At 37.2% G+C, this 23,942-nt stretch overlaps 1 protein-coding gene and 1 long non-coding RNA gene across 2 annotated transcripts in view; one reads left to right on the top strand and one right to left on the bottom strand.

Moving 5' to 3' along the window:
• The window catches only part of LRRIQ1 (leucine rich repeats and IQ motif containing 1), a 264,352-nt gene extending 244,802 nt beyond the window's left edge, over positions 1-19,550 (bottom strand). Inside the window, exons 1-5 of the mRNA XM_043967714.1 lie at positions 19,504-19,550; positions 12,811-12,946; positions 10,152-10,263; positions 1,883-1,977; positions 172-286 (exon numbers count right to left, since the gene is read on the bottom strand). Coding sequence (XP_043823649.1) covers positions 172-286; positions 1,883-1,977; positions 10,152-10,263; positions 12,811-12,946; positions 19,504-19,550 — 505 coding nt within the window. The remainder of the gene's footprint in view (positions 1-171; positions 287-1,882; positions 1,978-10,151; positions 10,264-12,810; positions 12,947-19,503) is intronic.
• Positions 19,551-19,601: 51 nt separating this feature from the next.
• Positions 19,602-23,942, top strand: part of LOC122729537 — a 174,941-nt gene continuing 170,600 nt past the window's right edge. Inside the window, exon 1 of the long non-coding RNA XR_006353332.1 lies at positions 19,602-19,708. This is a non-coding gene — a long non-coding RNA (uncharacterized LOC122729537). The remainder of the gene's footprint in view (positions 19,709-23,942) is intronic.

Below are 23,942 nucleotides of genomic sequence, written 5' to 3'. Positions count from 1 at the left end.
ATGAAGTAAACTTAATCAGTGAGATTTTTAAAATCCAAACACTATAGTTAAAGTTTGAATGTTAAAATATGCATACATACTTGTAAATAGTAAAAATATTTCACTCAGATGTTCTGTGTAATTAGGAACCATTTTTACCAAAGGCACCAAGTACAGTACTTAGAAATTTACCTGAAGAAAGAGGCTCATCAACAGGTAAGTTACAAAGATTAGGAAGTTGAGCAGAATTAGGAATTTTATCATAGGTTGAATTTATCTGTAATTCTTTTTCTATTTCAAATAACATCTAAATAGATACAAAAGAGTATCAATGATTAACGAATATCTGTGAAAGCATATGAAAAATTCTTAAAACTTACCAAAAACATTTTATGTGAAATAGTATATTTATAATATGTATTAAAAATAAAGATTTTGAGATTTTGTAATAGACAATTGAAATTAAAATAATACAACCAATTTGTGCTTTTACAGAATAATCCTGCCTTTTATTTTTGAAATCTCCATTTGAACAAGAGAATTTGGAACCTATTTCACTTTAAATTTTGACTTATTACCAATCTACAGCATTCTGACAATTGCCTCCCATATTGCAAACATGTACATTTTTCAATATGACTCTACCTTCTCATTTGCTGAAATTTGCCTAAACAGTTTCTAATACTTGGTCATAGTGTCTAATTAATACAGAATTTGTATTTTCTCCCTTCACCTCCACTCAAGCCCTACTTTATTGATTCAATATGGTGACTCTAAGGTCTAGAAGACAGTATGAGGGGATAGAACAGCAGCCCTAGAGTCAGGAGGACCTGAGTTCAAATCTGGCCTCAGACAATTACTAGTTGTTTGACTGTGGACAAATCACTTAACCCCAACTGAAGGAAGGGAAAGGGAAAGGGAAATGGAAGGGAAGGGAAGGGAAGGGAAGGGAAGGGAAGGGAAGGGAAGGGAAGGGAAGGGAAGGGAAGGGAAGGGAAGGGAAGGGAAGGGAAGGGAAGGGAAGGGAAGGGAAGGGAAGGGAAGGGAAGGGAAGGGAAGGGAAGGGAAGGGAAGGGAAGGGAAGGGAAGGGAAGGGAAGGGAAGGGAAGGGAAGGGAAGGGAAGGGAAGGGAAGGGAAGGGACAGGACATGGGAAAACATCATATGAGAGAAAATACAAGGTCTAACTGGACCAACTAAATTGAAAAGGATTTAAGAGCTAGTTCAGGAACCAGCATAGCTATGTTAGTAGAGGTGTATAATGGGTTAGTTGAATGGTGAAATTTTTTTTCAGACCATCTACTAAGTAGTAGAGGAACTATAATTTGTTATTGAAGGGAAAATGCAAACTGAAAAACAATCACAGGTCTTTGAAATAATTATATATTTCCCCTTTCTATCTAATATGTTCTAACATTATTCTCTTTTTCCCTTTTTGCATTTAATTTCCAATTTTCTATACAAAGGTTCCTTTATTAATTAAATCTATTTGAAGAGAAAAGAGTATACTATTTTCCTAACTTCCCAAATAAATAATTCTATCTCTACCCTTATATCATTTGTTTTCTCCTCAGCAAATCATCAAAAATGCTATAAAATATATGGCTCCTATTATTTTATTAATTGTATAACTTAAATTTCCAAATATCTGCATTTCTGATATGTATATGCTCAGTTTATATTAATTATATCACTTCTAACTATGACCCTAAAATTTAAATTTCCATATGTTAGTGTTACGTCAGAGAAAATAATAATACAATGTTTTATTTATCAAAATCAAAGCCTGTATTCAATTTGGTCTTCCCTTATTCATGGACAGCATGGTATGGAATCATCAGGCAGATCCAAAATTCTATAGCATGTAACAACTGAATAGCATCAGGCAAGTTTCAATAGCATACCCTCTTCTTTAATTCTAATGCATTCTCATGATAATTAGATATCAACTCATCCATAAAATCTGTAGGACTGTTTGAAGTTGCTCCACAACTGGGACCTAGAGAGGGAAAAGAAATCCATGGATCTATATCTAAATATCTATTCAAATATAAGACTAAGGTTTAAACCTGTTAAGCTATCAAACTTTGATTATTTTTCTATAACCCTGAGATCTATAATAATATACCATTTGATACTTAAACACACACACATACAAACAGAAGTATGAGAATTAAATGCAATCATTGGAAATGTGGGTGGTTGTTACATGAAAAAAAGTAAATGATCCATAATTATAAAAGCTAGTTCTAAACTGTATCACTCTGGGGCAGCTAGGTGATGCAGTGGATAAAGCACCGGCCCTGGATTCAGGAGGACCTGAGTTCAAGTCCAGCCTCAGACACTTGACACTAGCTGTGTGACCCTGGGCAAGTCACTTAACCCCCACTGCCCCAGAAAAATTAAAAAAAAAAAAACCCAAACTGTATCACTCTAAAGTTCTGTGACTACCTAATCCTGGAGTATCTGGCCTAGAGCATATTCCATTAACTGAATCACCATCTACTTGCTAGTAAAAGGAAGAAATGTTTGACAAGCTGCCATGTGTAGCATTATTTCTCATAGTTCCAAAAGGCAGAACTAGAAACCAAAGGTAAAAGTGATAAGACAGCTGAGAGAAGTGAAAATAAGGAATACCTGTCTGATAATAGAGCTAAGCCTGTCTTGTACGACAGTAAGTTTACGATGTATTTCTTTTCACAGCATGTGTTCATGTAACAGGGAGATGAAGACCCATCAAACCATTATAAAGGGAATGTCTGCATTCAGTAAGAAGTGACTTAAATGAACTTTTTTTTTTTTTGTGGGAAAAGGGGGTTAAGTGACTTGCCCAGGGTCACACAGCTAGTAAGTGTCAATTGTCTGAGGGCGGATTTGAACTCAGGTACTCCTGAATCCAGGGCCGGTGCTTTAACCACTGTGCCATCTAGCTGCCCCCTTAAATGAACTTTTAGATATTGTGACATGATTCTAGAATTTGTTAAGGCAATGACTACTTCATTTTTGTCTTTACATCCCCAGAGCTAGCACAGTGTCTGACAAAAAGAAGGTGCTTAATAAATGCTTCTTGAATAAGTAGTAATTGACTGATAATCTCTAAAGTCTCTTTGAAATCTGAAAATCATTAATTTATGTGTCTGAGACAATGGTATTATGCCTTCTATGAGACCTTTTCCTCCTTCCTCTAAAATGCTTTGCTTCTCACTAAGTGCCTTACAATAAAGTTCATTACATTTAATTAGGCTCTTCTTTACATGATAATTATATAAAATATTGTCAAATACTACTCTGATTCTTCATCATGATATGGAGAAGATTCCAGGGTTCTTGAAGGTACTGGCTCTGGTAGATTCATTGGAAAGGCTTCAAAAGTACCTCTTACCAGGTCCATGATGAACTATCAGTCAATGTGCATTTATTAAACACCACTACATTCCAGGAACTATGCTAGTGATAGCGATACAAAAGGACAGAACTTGCCTTCAAGGAGCTCACAATCTAATGGGGGGAAATGACAAATATTTAACATGGACAAATACATGCAAATAAGTGCAAAAATCTATATATAGGATAAAAGGGATAATAATTAAGAGAAGGAACGGACTAGAAATAAGATGGGTTAGGAAAGGAATCTTGTAAAAAGATGGGATTTTAACTGGGACCTAGAGGAAGCCAGATAGGTCAGGAGGCAGAGCGCATTCCAGGCATGGGGAAAAGTTAAAAAAAAAAAAAAAAAGCACAGATATGAGAGATGTAGGATCTTGTTCATGGAAGAGCAAGGAAGTCAGTGTCACCGTATCAAAGAGCATTTGAAGGGACATAAGGTATAAGAAACCTGAAAAGGTATATTATCTTTGGGAGAGGAGGGTATTGTGGGATTTGAATGCTAAGCAAAAAATATTTTATTTGACACTAGAGGTAATAGGGAGCCGATTAATTCTAATGGAGTCAATATTTGTAATCTGGGGACTCACCTAGCTAAGGTGAGACTTGTGACAAGGTCTGCTACACAATTAATAATGTTTTAACCATCGGAACTATTTGAGACAAATTATATCCAAGGGCTTTAAAAATTTCTATCAATATGGGCAGCTGGGTGGCACAGTGGATAAAGCACCAGCCCTGGATTCAGGAGGACCTGAGTTCAAATCTAGTCTCAGACACTTAGCATGACCCTGGGCAAGTCACTTAACCCTCATTGCCCCACAAAAAAACAAATAAAAATCTTTATCAATGAAGGGAGTTAGCCACAATGAAAAATTTAAAGATCTTTGACCTTCAGATAAGTCTGTACAAATACATGCTTGTGTGAATATGTGCTTGTATGCATATGTGTATATTAAACACATTTAAATATTCTCATATTTTTTTTCATTTTTCTTCATCATACTTTTCTGAGGCTAAGGATTCTTGTCACTTCATCATTAATTTATCCTAAAATTGTATAGAAGAATACTCTATACTCAGTATTAAAATCTAATTTTGTTGTCTTTGAATAAATGCTCCACAATTAAACTCAGTAATTATACTAAATATCTTAAGCCAAGCAAATGACACATATTAACACTTCCTAAAATACACTTTTGCATATATCATCGTGGCTTTGGCATGAAAATATGACAAAATATTTAACATTTAAAGATTTAAAAAAACCTAATAAAACATGTTTTTTAAAAAGTTAACCCTTTCAGTGTATCTATTAGACAGCACTTTATCTAAATACAATCAAATGAAATCACTATAAATGTCAGCTGTTAGTAGTAGTTCTACTACTAGTACTACTACTACCACTACAATTACTAGGATAGAGTTTAGGTACCCACAAATTAAGGAAGATTTTTTAAAAATAGAGGGATTTCCAAATAGATCTAAATAACTAAGTACAGAGAGAGCTTGGCTGTCCTCCCTACTGCTGAACTGGAAAATGTTATCTGAGATCTTCAATGACCTCTTTACTAACAAATCCAAAGGCCTTTTTTTCTTAGTCATCATTCTCTTCCTGACTTTGCTACAGCATTGGGTTGATTACTCCCTCTCTTTTTGCTATTTTCTCCTTGTACAACTTCCTAACACTGTTCTCTTTTGATTTTTCTCCTACCTGTCAATAACCTTCTGTGATTCATTTTCCCCTTCCTTATCCAAAGGTTGGGCATCCCCAAAGGCTCTATCCAAAGTGCTCTTCTCTATGTATACTCCTTCCTTTGGTGATCTCATCCACTCCCATGGCTTCAATTATGACCTCTATGGATGACTCCCAAATCTATACATCCATACTTGGGCTGTAGGCCCTATGCTAGAAGGACAGCTCTACTATGATGTTACACCAGTACCTCATATTCCTCCAAAAGCCTTGTCATTCCTCTTCACTTCCCCTGTTCTTCTAATAGCACTGCCATACTCTTAGTAACCTAGTCAAATCTCAGTCCTCTTTGACTCTCCCCTCTCCTTCTCCCTCACCCCTCACATCCAATCTTCTGCCAAGTCCTGTTGATTCCACCTAAATAGAAATATCATGAGTATATCTGATTTTTCACTCCATCACTCACAATATTCATTCAGGTTTTTATTACTCTCACATAAATTACTGTAGAAACCGACTAACATGTCGGTACCCCCCTGCTTACCTCCATTCCAACCCATCCTTTGCAGAGTTACCAAATAGAAAATGCATAAATACATATATAAATATATGTATGGAGAGAGATTCCCTTTGCTGACTTAGTGGTTTACATTTGAAAATTAATCTCCTATTCTATATTCCTATATCAGATAATGCTGTAGTTTTACTGTTAGACAACATGCTGTAGTACAAAGAATGCTGGATTGCGGATCACTCAGAAGACTGTATCCACTCCTTTCTCAGTGACTTACTAAATGAGATAGCCTGGTAATACCACTTAATCTCTCTGAGCCTGGGTTTCCTTATATGTAAAATGAGATTTGTGTTATAACTATGTGCTATGTCATATATGAACAGTAGAGCTGGATGCTATGGATAAATCTGTTGTAAAATGTGCAGAACAATTGACAATGACTGATATTGATGAAGAGAAGAAAGTTAACAAGCTGTACAAGGTCTAAGTTGTACAGTGAGCAGAATGCTGGACTTGGGTTCAAGTCTTACACTTCTACTATATGATCCTGGGTAAGTCATTCATCTGAAAAATGGATAAATATGACCATAGTATATATACCTCACAGGGTTATCAAGACACTAAAATCAGATAGATGTGGATAGATGGATAGATAGATAGATAGGTAGATAGATGCATATGTATATACCTATATTCATATATACAAATGCATTTACATGTGTACATGTATATATATGCATATATGTGCATATTGTATATATACATATGTATATACATGTGTATGCATATTGTATCTGTGTACATATGTATATATACATGTGTGCACATTGTTTTGTAAACTTTAATGTGCTATATAGATGTTAGCTATTATTATTATATTTATGCAGATAGTTTGATATATCTATACAAATATAATCATGATTGCAAATACAAATTGACCGTGGTGGGGTAGATCCACTGGGACTAGAATTGCTTCCTACTATCTACTTATTTTGATATTGGTTTTGTACATCGTATTGAAAACCTGGCCACATTGGTGCTAAAGATTATTGATGATATAGTATACATGGTGATTAGAAACCCACCAAATGAACAATGGCAGAAAGCTTCTTATCATGGTATTCACACTTCACAAACTAAAGTGATTATAATGATTCTAAGTGTTACATCTGAATATTGAATAAATTCCTTCAAAGCTCAGCTCAACGGCAACCTTTTCTGTGAAATATTACTCCCAATCCCCTCAGTTGATAGTGCTCCCTGTGTCTTCAAATTTCCCTATCTGATGATTGCCTATTTATGTTGTATCCCCACACCTACCATAAACCCCATTAAATGTAAGTGCCTTGAAGGTATCAACAGTTTTGTTTTTACTCTTGTATCCTCTGTTGATACTTAACAAGTTTGGAGTTAAAACAGTACTTGCCCCAGTATCTGTCAACAGATACCACTTGGCTATTGGTTGTCTAGTTTCTTTGTCCAGCTAGGTTTCACTGACTTAAGAATTACTGGAGTAGGGGCAGCTAGGTGGTGCAGTGGATGGAGCACTAGCTCTGAAGTCAGGAGGACCTGAATTCAAATCTGACCTCAGACCCTTAACACTTACTAGCTGTGTGACCCTAGGCAAGTCACTTAACCCCAACTGCCTCACCAAAAAAAAAATAATAATAATAATAATTACTGGAGTGTCCATTCACTGAGAGCTCCCTCTTCTCCCTTCCTCCTATCTCACATCACTTAGACATCTTCCTTCTCTGAATCTTCCTTTACTCCTGTCTCACATGAGGAAGTGGTCCTTCTTGCCAAGGCAAATTCATCTACATGTACCCTTGACCCCAGGTCATCTCATCTTCTCTAAAAGATTGCTCCCTCTATTGTCCTCACTTACTCATTATTTTTCAATCTCTCTGTGCCTACGGGGTTGGTTTCCTGATGCCTATAATCATGTTCATTTTCTCCCTTCCCTTTTTAAAGAAAACAAACTCTCTCATTTGATCCAACCAGCCCCACTAGCTATTGTCCTATATCTCTCCTCCCCTTGTGGATATAATCTTTGAGAAGATCATCTACAATCAGTCTCCACTTCCTTTCCTCTCTTCTGTATCTTTTTTTTCCTATATCCTTTGCAGTTTAGTTTCCACCCTCATCATCCAAATAAAACTTTTCTTGAAAGTTACCAAAGATTTCTTAATCATCATATCTCATGAACTTTTCTCATACACTATCTATCACCTTCTTAACCTTGACACTCTTCTCTCTAAGTTTTATTCTCTCCTGGTTCCTCTTGTACCTGTCTGACCATTCCTCAGTCTCCCTTGATTTATCATTATCCAGGCCAATGCCTACTGACCATTAGCCCCTCCAAGACTCTGTCCTGAGCTCTCTTCTACTTCTATATTTCACTAGTGAGCTCACAGGATGACATGGATTCAGTATTTATTATTATCTGTTCTAATGATTCTAAAATCGAATTATCCAGCCCTAACCTCTTTCTTAACCTCCAGTCTATCTCCAGATATCTTTTGGAAATCTCAAACTGGATATCTTATAGACCTCTTAAACTCCATATGTCCAAAACAATTCATTGTCTTTCCTCAAAAAAACCAAAATCCTGTTACTGGTGAGAATACCATTATCTTCTCAATCCCCTAGGCTCTCAAGCTAAGTGACATCCTCAATTCCTCACCCCTCCCCCATATCCTACCTGTTGTCAAGGACTGCCCTTTCTATCTTCACAATATCTCTCATATAGACTCTTTCTTTCTTTCTTTCTTTCTTTCTTTCTTTCTTTCTTTCTTTCTTTATTTTTGGTGAGGCAATTGGGGTTAAGTGGCTTGCCCAGGGTCACACAGCTAGTAAGTGTCAAGTGTCTGAGGCTGGATTTGAACTCAGGTACTCCTGAATCCAGGGCCGGTGCTCTATCCATTGAGCCACCTAGCTGCCCCTCATATAGACTCTAAACTTCACTGGCTGAGCCAAAACGATGTTATAAGCCTTCATCCCCTCACACCTGAAATATTATATTATAATAGCCTTCTTGCTCATCTCCCTGCCTCAAGTCTCTCCTCACTTCAGGTCATCCATCCTCTACATAGCCACAAAATGATCTTCTTAAAGCACAGGCCTCATGACATCACTTCCTTCTTCAATGAGCACTAATAAGTGGCTTCCTGTAAATTACAAAACCCTCTGTATGGCTTTTAAAGCTCTTTACAACCTGGCCCCTTCATACCTCCCCAGTTCTTACACTTTCCTCCCTTCAGAGTTCTCTGCACTCCAGCAACACCAGCTCTTTTTGCTGTTCCTTGAACACATTATTCCATCTAATGACTGGGCCTTTTGATTGGTTGTCCATCATGATTAAAATGTTCTCCCTCCCTTTTCTTCCTCCAGGCTACAAGGGCTTCCTTCAAGACTTCAAATTCAGTCTTCTAAAAGAGGCCCTTCTGGGTCTCCCCTAGTCCCCACTACTAAAAACTTCAGTCCTTCCCTTTGAGATTCCTCCCACCAACAAGGCATATACCTTGTACCCATGCATACATGCATGTGCATAGCTGCTTGCATATTATCTCCCCCAATAAAATTTGAGCTCATTGAGGGCAGTGGCTATTTCTGTCCCTCTTTACATCAGTAGCTGACAGTGAAGTGTTTGTCACTATAGTATATGTAGTAAGTGCTTGATACAATGCTTGCTGACTGACAGATGGAGGGTCTTTCCTGATTTGTCTATCCCTTAGTTCTCTAATTTATCCTTTTCTTAGTCTCCTTTCTTCCAGGAGTTAGCAGATCCAGAGCCTTTGACTTTTAGCCACTTTTCATGATTCCACCATCTTTAGAGCCCAAGGGTACTGTAAAGAATTAATTGTTATTTGAGGTTTTTATGACCCCATCTTCTGGCTAGAATTAAAACAAAACAAAACAAAACACCTCTGTGTGCACACTGGCCTCTGGGGCTCCTCAAACAGGGCTACAACCAGTGGGTGGAGCACCATGCCTTTTGCGGAGCCCCAGAAGCCAGTGCAAGCGCCAAGGATTTTTTTTTTTAATTTTAGCCAAAAGATGGGGTCATAAAACCCTCAAATAACAATTAATTCTTTACAGTACAAAACAAAGGCAGATCACTTTAAAAGACTATTTCTCATTACTTCAGTATTCAGGACATCCAATGTACCCTGAGGGCAGGAGGCAGAGGCTAAGGAGTAAGAAGGGTACATGGCGGGGATTCAGTGAGTTACTAAAAAAAGAAGAGTGGCTATGGTGGGATTCTTCCATCACATCTAATCTGCTGCTTAGCCTGTGCTTGAATTACCCTGCTCTTGAATTACCTTGCACAACTTTGCAAGCACACTGTAGTTACTCATAGTGATTGGTAAATGATTTTTCCTTTCTAAGAAAGCTTAGAAATTCTCAGAGGGCTAGGATATATCTACAACATCTAGCACAGTGCTGTATTTGCTGAATTGGATTGGTTAGTTAGGAATATCTGCTTTAAACACATACTTTTTTGCCAAATTGTATTTTGTTCTTTAATAAAACTGAAAAATTTCAAGGAAGTAACTTAGGTGAAACCTCTGCTTACTTGAAAAGTCAGTATCTTCCAAGTCCTGGAGAACAAGATTTTCAGCATTTTTACTCCTATTCTTTATGACATTAATACAGTAAAGAACTGATTCAGGCAAGTCTTCTTCTCCCTGAAAAGGGGAACAATAAAATCAAATCAAAGTGTTTCTTAGTAAAACTATGTGCTGAGTGTTCACTATCTCTTTCAATCCTTTCAATTTTATGAGTAAATCTTCATTAAGAAATTACTTAAAACTCCCTTTTCAAATATGAAAAGGGAGTTTTAAGGAGATAAACACTTTATTTATGCATTTATTTTTCATTTTCCAGGTGCTTCTGTATTTCTACAAATGAAAAATTAGAAAAACAGAATTTGGGCAGAGAATATTTTCTAATATGTTTACTAAAAGATCATTACATTTGTACAAACCAATTACATGCAATTCAATTTTATCCCCATCATGATTCAGTTTACATTTTCAGTATATTTCTTTATTAGCCTCTGTGTTCCTCATAGAATTAAAGCTTCTAAAGCCCCAAATTTGGGTTTCCTCTTCCAACCAATTTCTATGGAATGCCTTTGTAGACCCCAACCTCACTCACTGCCTTTTTTTTTCTGTTTTGACTCACTCCCAGAAGTGTCCATGTACAACGGAAAAATGAAGATGCTTAGTGGAACAGAGTCGGCTTCAAAGATGTGCCTGATTGAACTGAATTGCCGAAAGGTTTGTCTACTGGATTTGCATTAATGCAACTCCTATAACTATTCAGCCCATACTTTTAATATCTACTATTCCATGACTTAGAGTACATATTTCCTGTAAATTCTTTTCTCTACCTTCTGAGATATAATTGGTTTAATGTCTAGTAAAATGCCTTGTATTTTGAAAAATTTGACAAGTGAGACTATAATAATCTACCATAGCACTACTTCAAATTGAGCGGAATTCTATATAAGATGGGTGTGTCAATCCTCCCCAGCCCACCACCCTGCACCCAAAACTATTTCATTATAAAGCAGCCTGGTGTACAAGGTAATCACAAAACCTAAACTATAATTCCATTACAAGTTTTTGGTTGAAATTTCTTAAAGGATTTCATCACTGGTTTAATTTCATGAAAATAAATTTGTTCTTCCTGTGGATTTTTATCTGTATATCCAAGCCCAATTCTGAAGTCCAGTCCATCCCTCATTGCTAATCAGGTGTTTCATAACCATTAAAAACTTAACAGATCCAAAATATTACTAATTATCTTTATAGTAAAACCCTCCTCTCTTTATGACTTCCCTTTTTCTTTCTGGTAATCATGAAGTTTCCCAAACTCAGAGTCATCTCTCCCTAGATGGCTTTCTTTCTTGCATCTTTCTGCCCCTTATATCCAAAGACTTGCCAAGTCTTGTCAATTCGACAATACCATATCTAAAATCTGTCTCCTTGGGGCAGCTAGGTGGCACAGTGGATAGAGCACTGGCCCTGGAGTCAGGAGAACCTGAGTTCAAATCCGGTCTCAGACACTTAACACTTACTAGCTGTGTGACCCTGGGCAAGTCACTTAACCCCCATTGCCTCACTAAAAAAAAAAAAAAAAATCTGTCTCCTCCTCTCCATTCACAGACACCACATTGGTTAGCACCATTATGAACTTTTTGGTCTCCTGGCTTCATCATTTCTCTGCTCAAGAAGCTCCAATGACTCCCAGTTCCCTTGAGGATAAGGTACAAACTCCTCTACTTGGCTTTTTTAAGCCCTTCACAATCTGGCTACAAAAGATCTGTTATTTAATTAGTGTGTAACCTTCCTCTAGCACTTAGTAAATGGTGTTCTCTTTGACCAAAAGAAAATCATTACCTAGTAGCTATCCTTTGAGCAGTGAAGATTACTCTCAGTTGGTTAATCTTCACAGAACAGACACGAAGGTCATCACTACTAATATTTTTGATGTTTTCAGGTTGGTAGAAGCTGCCAAATCTACCTAACATAGCCTTTAACTACTCAAGGTTATTTGTGGGCCAGCAGGAAACTTCCAAATAGAATTTGGGCAGAGGCTGCTCTCGCATATATTTCCTAAATGGTAATGATGTTTTAAGAATGAATGCAGTTGGGGGCAGCTAACTGGTGCAGTGGATAAAGCACCAGCCCTGGATTCAGGAAGACCTGAGTTCAAATCCAGCCTCAGACACTTGACACTTACTAGCTGTGTGACCCTGGGCAAGTCACTTAACCCTCATTGCCCCACAAAAAAAAAAAAGAAAGAAAGAAAAAAGAATGCAGTCAAACGAACTGTGCATTTGGAGCTTGGCTCAAAGCCTGACTCTGTGACTTCATACTTGTGTGACCTTGGTCTTAGGCAACTCATTTCCCTTGTAGGAGCTTCAAGTCTCCCATTTGGAAAATGACAAAGTTGTATTAGTGAGTTCCTGGAGGCTTTGGGGGGTATAATAGTGTCTGCTACTATATTATTTCTAAAAAGCAATGGAGATAGGGGGCATCTAGGTGGCACAGTGGATAAAGCACCAGCCCTGGATTCAGGAGATCATGAGTTCAAATCCAGACTCAGACACTTGACACTTGCTAGCTGTGTGACCTTGGGCAAGTCACTTAACCCTCACTACCCCCCCCCAAAGCAATGGAGATAAACAAAACTGAAAAAAATTAACTTAGAAGCTAGACACTTACTGGATCACTCTCACTACCAGCTTCAGATGATGAATCCGTCTCATCTCTTATCTCCAAAGATGAAACACTGATTTTATCCAATTCAGCTTTTATTTCTTCTTCCAGTTCTGCTTCAATATCTTTATCATCCCACATTCTTTATGATGAAAAGTAAAACCATGAAAACAAAAACAGAGGACACAATGACAGTGAAATTTATCTAGACTCTCAAATGTATCTATAGTTAATGTGCTGATTTCCAATCCTTATTTGAGACAATGCATAATAAGCTTGCAACCCCGACTAAGGTCATGCTCTGTTATGTGTCAAAGATGTGTAGGTCCCTCTCAACACTCAAAGGCTCTGACAGTCAGTTAGGACAAACTATGGCAAGTCTTATCAATGTGGAAAAGTTTTGAGTACAGATCCAGGGACATTTCTGAATTGTCCAAAGACTAGTCTAACTACATCATAGAGGCTCAACTCCAGCTTTGCTGCAGGCAGATGAATTTCTCAGACATAAATTCTCTGAGACCATCCATTAAGTCTCTGGGGGTTGTGATGTAAATTGGTGAAGGAAATACTCACAGGCACAAAAATCAGAGATTATGGAAGTATTCTAGTATATTACTATAAAACTTGATTCCAGGTGTGGAATTTCTTTGTGTTATAAATGTATGTATGGGTATATGTATGCATGTATGCATGCATGTATGTATATGTAAAAATGCATCAAAGCACAGTAGACAGAATGCCAGGCTTGGAATCTAGAAGACATCTTCCTGAGTTCAAACCTGGCATCAGACACTAGCTGTGTAATCCTGGGCAAGTCACTTAACCTTGTTTGCCTCAATTTCCTCATCTGCAAAATGAGCTGCAAAATGAAATGTCAAGGTACTCCAGTATCTTTGCCAAGAAGACCCCAAATGAGGTCATGAAAAATTAGACATTACTGAAATGGCTAAACAACTAAATAACTAACTATATGTATGTATGTCTGTATGTATATATACATACACACATATATTCAAATATATGAATATATTATATAGAAAACAAAAACAAGTAAAACATTTAAATATAAAAACAGACATATAGATATATAAATGTATGTAGATATGTATCTGTGTTTATATATACATATATATGCATATTTTATATTATATTTTATATATGTATGAGTATATATGCACATATGCATATTTATATCTACACATATATACCTGTTTTTTCATATTTAAATGTTTCACTTGGTTTCTATTATATCCATAGCTATATAATATATAAATCTATATATAATACACACACAGACACATACCTACCTATATTTAAAGGCAGTTAGTTGGTTCAGTGGATAGAGTGTTGGGTCTGGAGTCAGGAAGACCCGAATTCAAATACAGTCTCAGACATTCACTAGCTATGTGACACTGGAAAAGTCACTTAAACCTCTTTTTGCATTAATCTACTGGAGAAGGAAATGTCTAACCACTCCAGTACCTTCGCCCAGAAAACCCAGGGTCATGAAGAGTCAGACACAACTGAACAATAAAAATACTTATATGCATATCAATCTATCTATAGATATAGATAGATATAGGTAGGTAGGTATATATGTATATAGATGTACAATATACACATACATAGGGAAGTGTATATGGACATATTTAATATATTCCTAGATGGATATATTATATGCATATAGACATAGTATGCACATACCAATATGTATGTAGCTCTACATGTGCGTATATCTATTGTATAATGTGCATGCATACAGGTCTGCATGTGTACACATGTACTATGCTATGCATATATGTGGATGCATACATATTAATAAATGCACATGTACATAAAAAACCTATAAATACATCCTTTTTAAAAGCTAGCAGAAAAAAAAAACACACTGTAGAAGGTGCTATTAAGACACTAAAAAAGCCCAGAAATCAAGTTAGATGCCTGGGTTTCAAGTCTTGCTTCTGTGCATGTTAGTGGGGTGACCCTGGGCAAATAGCCAAACCTCTCCTAGCCTCTGTTTTCTTATGTATAAAAGGAAGGAGTTGGCCAGGAACAAAACTTCTTAAACTGTGGGTTGTAACCACATATGGGGTCATGTAACTGAATGTGGGGGTTGTGGAAAGTTTGGCAATAGTGAAAGGTTATGTATATCTATTTTATATACCTATGTATCCAGGGTTGAATAAAAATTTCTCTGGCAAAAAGGGGTCAAGGGGTGCATCTAGGTGGTGCAGTGGATAAAGCACCGGCCATGGATTCAGGAGGATCTGAGTTCAAATTCGGCCTCAGACACTTGACACTTACTAGCTGTGTGACCTTGGGCAAGTCACTTAACCCTCATTGCCCTGCCAAAAACAAAGGGGGGGAGGGTGTCCCAAATGTTAAAAGTTTAAGAAGCCCTGCTCTAAAAAGACCAGAGAGCTTTAAGTTCTATCTCAGCTCTATTAAATCCTATGATACCAACAATTCTATTTCATTTCTATTATCCAAGGAGAAGTTACAAAGGACTAAAAGGCAACATGGTACAGTAGAAAGAGTTCTCACTTTAAGAGTATCTGAATGTTAGTTCAAATCCTAGTTCCACTAGTTACTAACTGTGCTTTTAGGCCCGATTTTATATTCAACACCTTCTTCAGTTTAACCATCTAAAACTTGCAATACTCTGCATTCTCTATTTGTTGGAGACTAATAGCTCTTTGAAGATATGGGGAGTGCATTGATAGGGATAGGAATATCCGCAATGGATATTCCTCTCTATACCAATGAAATCATAGGTCCAGATCAAAACCAAAACCAAACAAAAAAACTTAGACAATTAGGATAACAGATTACATCTATATAGCACCTAAGGTTTCAGTTTCCTCAGTGCTTTTCTCACAAAAGAACTAATGTAGGTTAAACAATTTTGATTTTACACATAAGGAAACTGAGGATGCAAGATATTACTTGTGCTAAATTAAAGCTAGGAAGTGCCTGGGGCAGTATTCAAATCCAGGACTCCAGAATCCAAGTCTGCTCTGTCCAATATTCTGCTTGGTCCTAGAAGCCAGAAGTGGTACATGGGTAAAGGTTACAAAGAGGCAAAATTGGGCTTCACATAGGAAGACACTTTCTAACAATTGCGGCTGTGCCTAACTAGAGTTCTTCAAGTGAAGACTGGATGATTGGGGTATCTGGGTGGCACAGTGGATAAAGCACCAGCCCTGTATTCAGGAGGACCTGAGTTCAAATCCAGCATCAGACACTTGAAACTTACTAGCTGTGTGAACCTGGGCAAGTCACTTAACCCCCATTGCCTCACCCCCCCCCCAAAAAAAAGACTGGATGATCACTTGTCAAGAAAGTTATAATGAGGATTAAAATTCTGGTTTGGATTTTATTCATTTGGTGGTATCAAACTCAAATAGAAATGGACTACTAAATTGTGTATAAAGATCACTGCCCAGGTATATTGATTTGGAAAATCACTTTATTTACATTATATTTTGGAGTCTTTTTATTGATTCTGTTAAATATATTCCAATTACATTTGAATCTGGTTTGGGCCACACTGGGTTGTAATGCAGGCAGCATGTCACTGGTGAGTCACGTTTTTTGACACCTCTGGACTTAATGGTACTTGCAGTCATTTCCAATGTTCTGATTCTGAAATTATTTTTATTATTATTATTTTTTAAGTGACTTGCCCAGGGTCACACAGCTAGTAAGTGTCAAGTGTCTGAGGCCAGATTTGAATCCTGATCCTCCTGAATACAAGGCCGGTGCTTTATCCACTGTGCCACCTAGCAGGGGACAGAGTACAGGCAAAGCCAAATGTGAAATGAAATCTCTTTGAGTAGCCATTCTTGGAAAAGGCTGAGAGATGATAGTCTGAACCAGAGATGAAGGAAGGAAGCAAAGAGAATCCAAGTCCAGAAGTTTAATTCAAGTAGGAGCAAAACCAGCAGCTCCTTGAAAGATGAACAAGCAAAATTATATTCTACAGTTTCCTTCTCCCTCTTCTAGTGCTTTTAAAGCTGACCAATCCCTTTCCCTTGAATGGTTGGAAGGAGGGGTAGAAGGAAAATGAACCCCAAGCTGCAATGTTATTGTGGTCTGCAATTTGAAGCTCTGTTCTATTATTTATTTGAATTTCCTATGCTCTTTCATTATGTTAATAAATCATATGGCTGTAACAGAAATGTTATTGGACTATAATATAAGAGACCATGGTGTCTATCACAGAGGAAGACATATGAATTGATACAAAATAAAGCAGAATATAAAGAAAACAAGTTATACGATGACTACAAAATATAAATGGAAAGAACAAGAAAGAGGCAAAGGGGAAGGAAGAATGAAAAGGGCAATGGACTTGGAGTTAGAAGATCTGGATTCAAATCCTGACAGCTATTTTACTATCTGTGTGACCTTAGACAAGTTAATTCATTCCTCAGTTTCTTCATATGTAAAATGAGAATATGGATCAGATGGCCTCTAAAATCCATTCCAGCACTATGAACTTAAACAGAAAGTCATGAAATTCCATGAAACTAAGCTTGGCCCCAAAGCAGAATTTTTTGAAGTCTCCTCTACAGATTCTTTACAGGGGTGTGAGGGAGAGGGACTGTGGATGGGTGACTCCCCTACTCAATCTATTCTAGTAACATCCTATTGACTCTAAGAAAATATTAAACTGTTTAATTTTTAAAGCCCTTCATAATCTATCCTCAACCTATTTTTCCAGGCTAATTGGATATTATTCCCCTTCCCAATCTTCATGATCCAGAGAAATTAGCCATGTCTCTTTTCCTCAAGAAAAACAATCCATCCACTAGAAGCACATGCCTTGAATGCACTCCCTCCCTACTTCGGTCTCACTCTGTTCCTTTAAGAAACAGCTCAAGGACCACCTTCTGCTTAAAGCCTTTCTTTATCTCCCAAACACTAGTGCCCTGCCTCTCAAAAGATTTTATATTTAATCATACACACACACAGATATATGTATTTTCCACTTTACATTTGTGCTCAATATATATGTATGTGTGTACATATACAATAGAAGCAAGTAGATGGTGCAGTGGTTAGAGTGCTAGTCCTGGAATCAGAAGACCTGAGTTCAAAATTTGGCTTCAGGCACTTACTGACCCAAGGCAAGTCACTAAACTTTTCTGCTTCAGTTTCTTAAACTGCAAAATGCAAAGATCAAATGAAATAATATCCATAAAGTCCTTAGCAGAGAGCCTAGTACATACTTAATGAATGCTGGCTGGCTTCCTTCCTTCCTTCCTTTCTAAGACTATATCACACTTCATTCTCTCCCCCTTCCCAATTCTTCTTCCCTGCCATCAAGAAATGAACAAAGCACCTATAATAACTCTAAAGTGAGATATGGGAGAACACTCTCCGCCCCATTCCTTTGAAAAGGTGTAAGGTCCATGGGTGTGGTATATTGCATGTATTTTTAGACATTTTCAATGTATTGATAAATTTTACTGATTTTTTTCATCTCTTTTCCTTTAAAAATATTACTTGTTATTTGTGATGGCTCTCTAGAGGACAGAGGAAAGATACCAGGGGAAATTTTAGTGATATTAAAAAAAAAGCAAAGATATCAATAAAAATTTATCAACAACAACAAAATCTTAAGTGTGTTTGTCCAGAATTGTTGAAACAGACATGGAGCTTCAGAGCTAGAAGGACAAGAGAGATCATCAAGTCCAACCCCTCATTTAAAAAACAAAACAAAATAAACTGATGTCCAGAAAAATTAACATAATATTTTAAACAATTAAAAACAGGATACTTTAAAAAATTGGGCAAAAGTGAAAACCAAGATTAAAAAATCGATCAGTCCAATTCTGAAGGCTGTTGATTTAGATTTAGAGATTTACAGCTGGAGAGGACCTTTGAGGTCATAGAGTCCAACCTTCTCACTTTACAGATGAGGAAACTGAGGTAACTAAAGTGATTTGCTTAAAGTCATAGAAGCTTACAGGTCAATAACACCTAGATTTCCTGGCAAGAGCTGTTTCATTCCTTTTAGGAAAAGATAAAAGAAACGTGTCCTTTAAAATAGTCTAGAAAGAATTTGAGCTTCTATGGGAAACGTCCATTTAATCCAATCCCCTCATTTGACAGATGAAGAAACTGAGGCCCAGGGAGTTGAAGTGACTTGTCTGAGGTCGCAGGGGGTGTTAGTGGCAGAGTTACGGCTGGAACCCTGGTGCTCAAACGCAGAACATTTTTCATACCACGTGGGAGGGAGGGGGTTTGGGGGGTGAGCGGGGGCTCATGGACTCCTAGAGTGGGGAAGGGCCTTCTTCCATTCAAACTGTGGCTTCAAGAACGAAGGGCTAACAACAACGACAGCCTGAACCAGAACCCCACCACTTGTAACGTACCCGACAAGTGGCCATCCAGCCTCTGCTTGAACACCTCCAGTGACGGGGAGCTCATTATCTGACTAGTGAGCCCACTCCACTGGAAGGCAGCTAAGGCAATTTGGACCCCACGGGTTGGCCTCGCTCCACGGGGGGCTCAGGGAACCTCCGCTCTGGGGAGGGGTCGATCTCCCCTCCCCGTGCCGCCTCCTCCTCGGCCCACCCACCGTGAGGCCGGGCACCCTCGGGGAACCGGACCGGGTGCGACCCCCGGGGACCCCAACCCCCCACCCCACCAAGCTTGCCTCGAACCTTCAGCCGCTGCCCAGGTTTTTACCTCCTCTGGAAAAACGAGTCCATTGCCTCCAAACAAAACGTAACCATGGCAACGACCAACCCTGGAGATCGGGGCGGGACTTGGACAACAGGGGCCGCCTGGGCTCAAAATGGAACGAGTTCGCTTTTGTTCTGCTCAGGGCTATTAGGATGATGTGGGACCGGGATGGGAGCTCGGGGTGTCACTGGAAGGCCGGAACAAAAAGGTGGGCATCCTCCCCTCCCCCGACATTCTTGGAAAACCGAGCCTTTCAATAGGAAATGTGTTCTGCATGACTTCACCTGCATAATTGCGATCAAATAGTTGGCTTTCTCAATGGGAGGGGAGGGACGGGAGGGGCACGAGGGAGGGAGGAGGGATTTTAGGAAATGGGAATAAATAATACATTCCTCTTTAGAATATGAATAAATAATTTTGAGATAATTATTAATGAATTTATTTTCTAAAATAAATTTATTTTTAAAGTAAAAAATAAATATTTTTTTAAACTAAAAACATTTTAAAATAAAAATGAATAATAAATTTTGAATAAAAATAGCTTTTTGAAAATAAACATTTTTTTTTTTTTGCGGGGCAATGGGGGTTAAGTGACTTGCCTAGGGTCACACAGCTAGTAAGTGTCAAGTGTTGGAGGCCGGATTTGAAATCAGGTACTCCTGAATCCAGGGTCGGTGCTTTAATCCACTGCGCCACCTAGCCGCCCCCGAAAATAAACATTTATTTTAAGAAAATTATTAGTAAATAAATGTATTTTAAAATATAAATAAATTTAATGGGAATATAATAATAAATGAAGCTTTAAAATAGATGATTTGCTTTTTAAAAAATAAAAAAGATTTTTGAAAAATAATAAATGTTTAAAAGATGAAAATAATAAATTTGTTTTAAAATAATTTAAATAAACATTAAATGTATTTTTAAAATAAAAATAAATGAGGAAGGGAGGAAGGGAGAGAGAACTTTCTTTTAGTTGATAGCCTCCTTGGAGTATATGCGCAGGAGTGCAATCACTGTGTGTGAATCCTATGAACATTATAAGCACTTTATTTGCCTAATTCCAAATTGCTTTCCAGAATGGTTATTCTAATTAGAAACTCACAACCACTGGGCTAGGTGACAGAGTAACTAGAGCACTCCAGACTTTTCCCCTTGTGTGACCCTGGGCAGTTCACTTCATCGCTGTGCCTCAGTTTCCTCATCTGTAAAATGGAGATAACAGCACACACCTTCCAGGATTGTTGAATTCTTTTAGATCCCAACTGAAATCCCACCTACAGGAAGCCTTCCCCAATCCCTCTTGATTTAATGCCTTCCTGCTGTTATTTCCTATTTATCCTATATATAGCTTGCTGTGTATGTAATATACATCCATATACACATATATGGAGGGAGACAACATAAAACACACTTATACAGACATACACACATACACATACGTGTTTGCCTGTTGGCTCCCTCTATTCGGTTGTAAATTTGTTGAGGGCATGACCCTACCTGGCAGGTGCCAGGGGTCTTTTGCCTCATTTTTGATGCCCAATCAATAGAATTGGGTCTGGCACAGACGTTTAATAAGTGTTGGTTGATTGTATGCATAAAATGTGATATTTGGAAAGTAATTCAGTAAATGTGATATTGTTATTATTAAATATTTGTTATTAATAATAAATAAAATTATTGATTTTTTGGTTTTTGCAATGCTTAACTTTTCCCTTGCCCCTTCCCAAAAGTCATCCCTTATAATAAATATTTATTTTAGACAAATAAAAATAAACAATCAATACATTAAAAAAACCGGCAACAACAGACTAGCCTTTATGCAACAGTCCACACCTAGATTACTATCACCTCTATCTCTGCAAACAAGTGCAGGAAGAGGCATATTTCTTAAGTGGGGCCAAGGCTATTCTTTGTGATTTTGCAGCATGCATTTGATTTTTTCTCAAACATATATTATTAATATCTTTTGTTTTTTTTTATATCTATATTCCCCCCTGTATTTCTCCCCTTTCCCCATCCTTGAAAAACATCCAAAGAGACACAGAAAGACAGAGACAGGAAGACAGAGAGACAAGGCCAGAGATAGAGAGGAAGAAGGGAAAAAACAAATAAAAATAATCAGTATTTTTTTTAATCTGACATTATATGCATTGTTCTCATCTCTCTTCATTGGGGTGGAGGCTGTTTGTAATTTTGCATCATTCATTTTCATTTGTTTTATGGCTAGTGGTCTTTCCCATTTACATTGTTGTATTCCTGTACAACAAAGTTTCTTGGCTCTGGTTCCTCTCCTGGCATCAATTCATGTCTTCCTATATTTCTCTTCATCATAACTATTGTTTCTTACAACACTAATAATCCATTACATTCACATATTCTAAATTTTTAGCTATTTCCCAATCCATGCCTATCTATTTAGTTTCTGTTTCATTGCTACCACAAAGAGTGCTACTATAGATAAAGTGGTATATTCATCCTTTCTTTTAATCAATAACCTCCTTGGAGTAAATGTATGCCTAGTAGTGGAATCTCTAGATGGAAGGGTATGGACATTTTAGGCATTTTATTTGCCTAATTCTAAATTGCTTTCTGAATAATTGTACTAATTCATAGTTTCACTAACAATGTATTGGTGTCTTTCTATATATCTTTTGGAATGCTCCCATATTTTTGTCATCATTACCAAATTACTCTCCCATTTATTGTTAACCAAGTCATGAGACCATTGTGTGCAGTACTCCAAAGAATATTCTATCTCTAGACAGAGGAACAACTAGGGCTGAATGTCTTCATTTGTGTGACATTGACAAATCACTAGATTTCTTTAAATCTCAACTTTCTCAACTGTCAAATGAGGGACTTGAAACTCTAAGATCAATTTTAATTCAACAAGTATTTTTTAAATACAATTTTATTGATGGCTATTGTTTTTTACTTGCATTAATAAAGGGAGTATCTTCACCTAGGAATTTCTATACCAAGTGTTGTCAGTCTCATAGATGTCCCCAAGACCTTTTTGGGGGATCCATGAGGTCAAAAATATTTTCATAATACTGCTAAGGCATTATTTACCTATTAAATTTATCTATCAAAAATTTTCAACTACATATCTTTTGGAGGCTGAATTTTCTTTTGATTTTTTAGCCAAAATAGCATACATAGGTTGAATAGCATACAGGTTGAATGAAGAAGCATATATGAGAAAACAGACATTAAAGAGATTTGTAAAAATATTTAAAACAGTTCCCCTCTTCTCATTATTTTTTTTGTGTAGGAAAATAATTATTTTCTATTAAAATATATTATTTATATTAACATGCAATTAGTTCATTATTACCATTTGAAATTAATAAAAGGTTTTTTTAATTTTCAGTATTAGCTTTTGCTTTCATAAGTATCAATAGATATAACCCACAAAAAGACAGGTTCTTTATTGTTCTCAATAATTTTGTTTTTTTCTTTTCTTTTTTTTTGGGTGGGGCAATGAGGGTTAAGTGACTTGCCCAGGGTCACACAGCTAGTAAGTGTCAAGTGTCTGAAGCCTATTTTGAACTCAGGTCCTCCTGAATCCAGGCCCAATGATTTATCCACTGTGCCACCTAGCTGTCCCAATAATTTTCAAGAATATAAAAGGGGAAGGAATAGAACCAAATGGTCATAATAACAAAACATTCAGTTTTTACTATTTTATTATTGATGATTTTAAAAATTTATGCTGATGACTTGAAATTATTATGTAAATTGTCTTCCTGGTTCTTCTTACTTCACTTTGAATCAATTCATCTTCCCTATATGCTTCTCTAATATTCACAATATTCATTATTCCTTGAAGCAAAATAACATTCCATTACATTCAAATACCACAACTTGTTTAGGCATTCCACATTTAATGGACATCTACTTTGTTTCCATTTCTTTGTTATTATGAAAAGGGTTGTTTTTAAAAAATGTTTCTGCACAGGGACCCCTTCCTTTTGTCACTGGCCTGCTGGGGATCATGAAGTGAAATCTCTGGATCCAGACATATGGCTATTTTTTTGTTTTGTTTTGTTTTGTTTTGTTTTTTAGTGAGGCAATTGGGGTTAAGTGACTTGCCCAGGGTCACACAGCTAGTAAGTGTTAAGTGTCTGAGGCCGGATTTGAACTCAGGTACTCCTGACTCTAGGGCCGGTGCTCTATGCATTGCACCACCTAGCTGCCCCCAGACATATGGCTATTTTTGTCACCCTTCATGAAATTGCAGACTGCTTTCCAGAATTGTTAGACCAATCTAGAGCTTCATCAGTAGTGGTATTTTAATATCTTTCTACAACCCTTCCAACATGAACTATGATTGCCTTTTGTTCCATTTGTCAGTGTGGTTGGGAAGTAAAACCTTAGAATGGAGCTAGATTGGTTTGGTTTGTATTTCTTCTACTGTTAGTCATTTGGAACATTCTTTT

The sequence above is a fragment of the Dromiciops gliroides genome, chromosome 5 (genome assembly GCF_019393635.1).
Source record: "Dromiciops gliroides isolate mDroGli1 chromosome 5, mDroGli1.pri, whole genome shotgun sequence".
Lineage (NCBI taxonomy): Eukaryota > Metazoa > Chordata > Mammalia > Microbiotheria > Microbiotheriidae > Dromiciops > Dromiciops gliroides.
The sequence above is the reverse complement of the archived record's forward strand: the minus strand, read 5'-3'. Positions and strand labels throughout refer to the sequence as shown.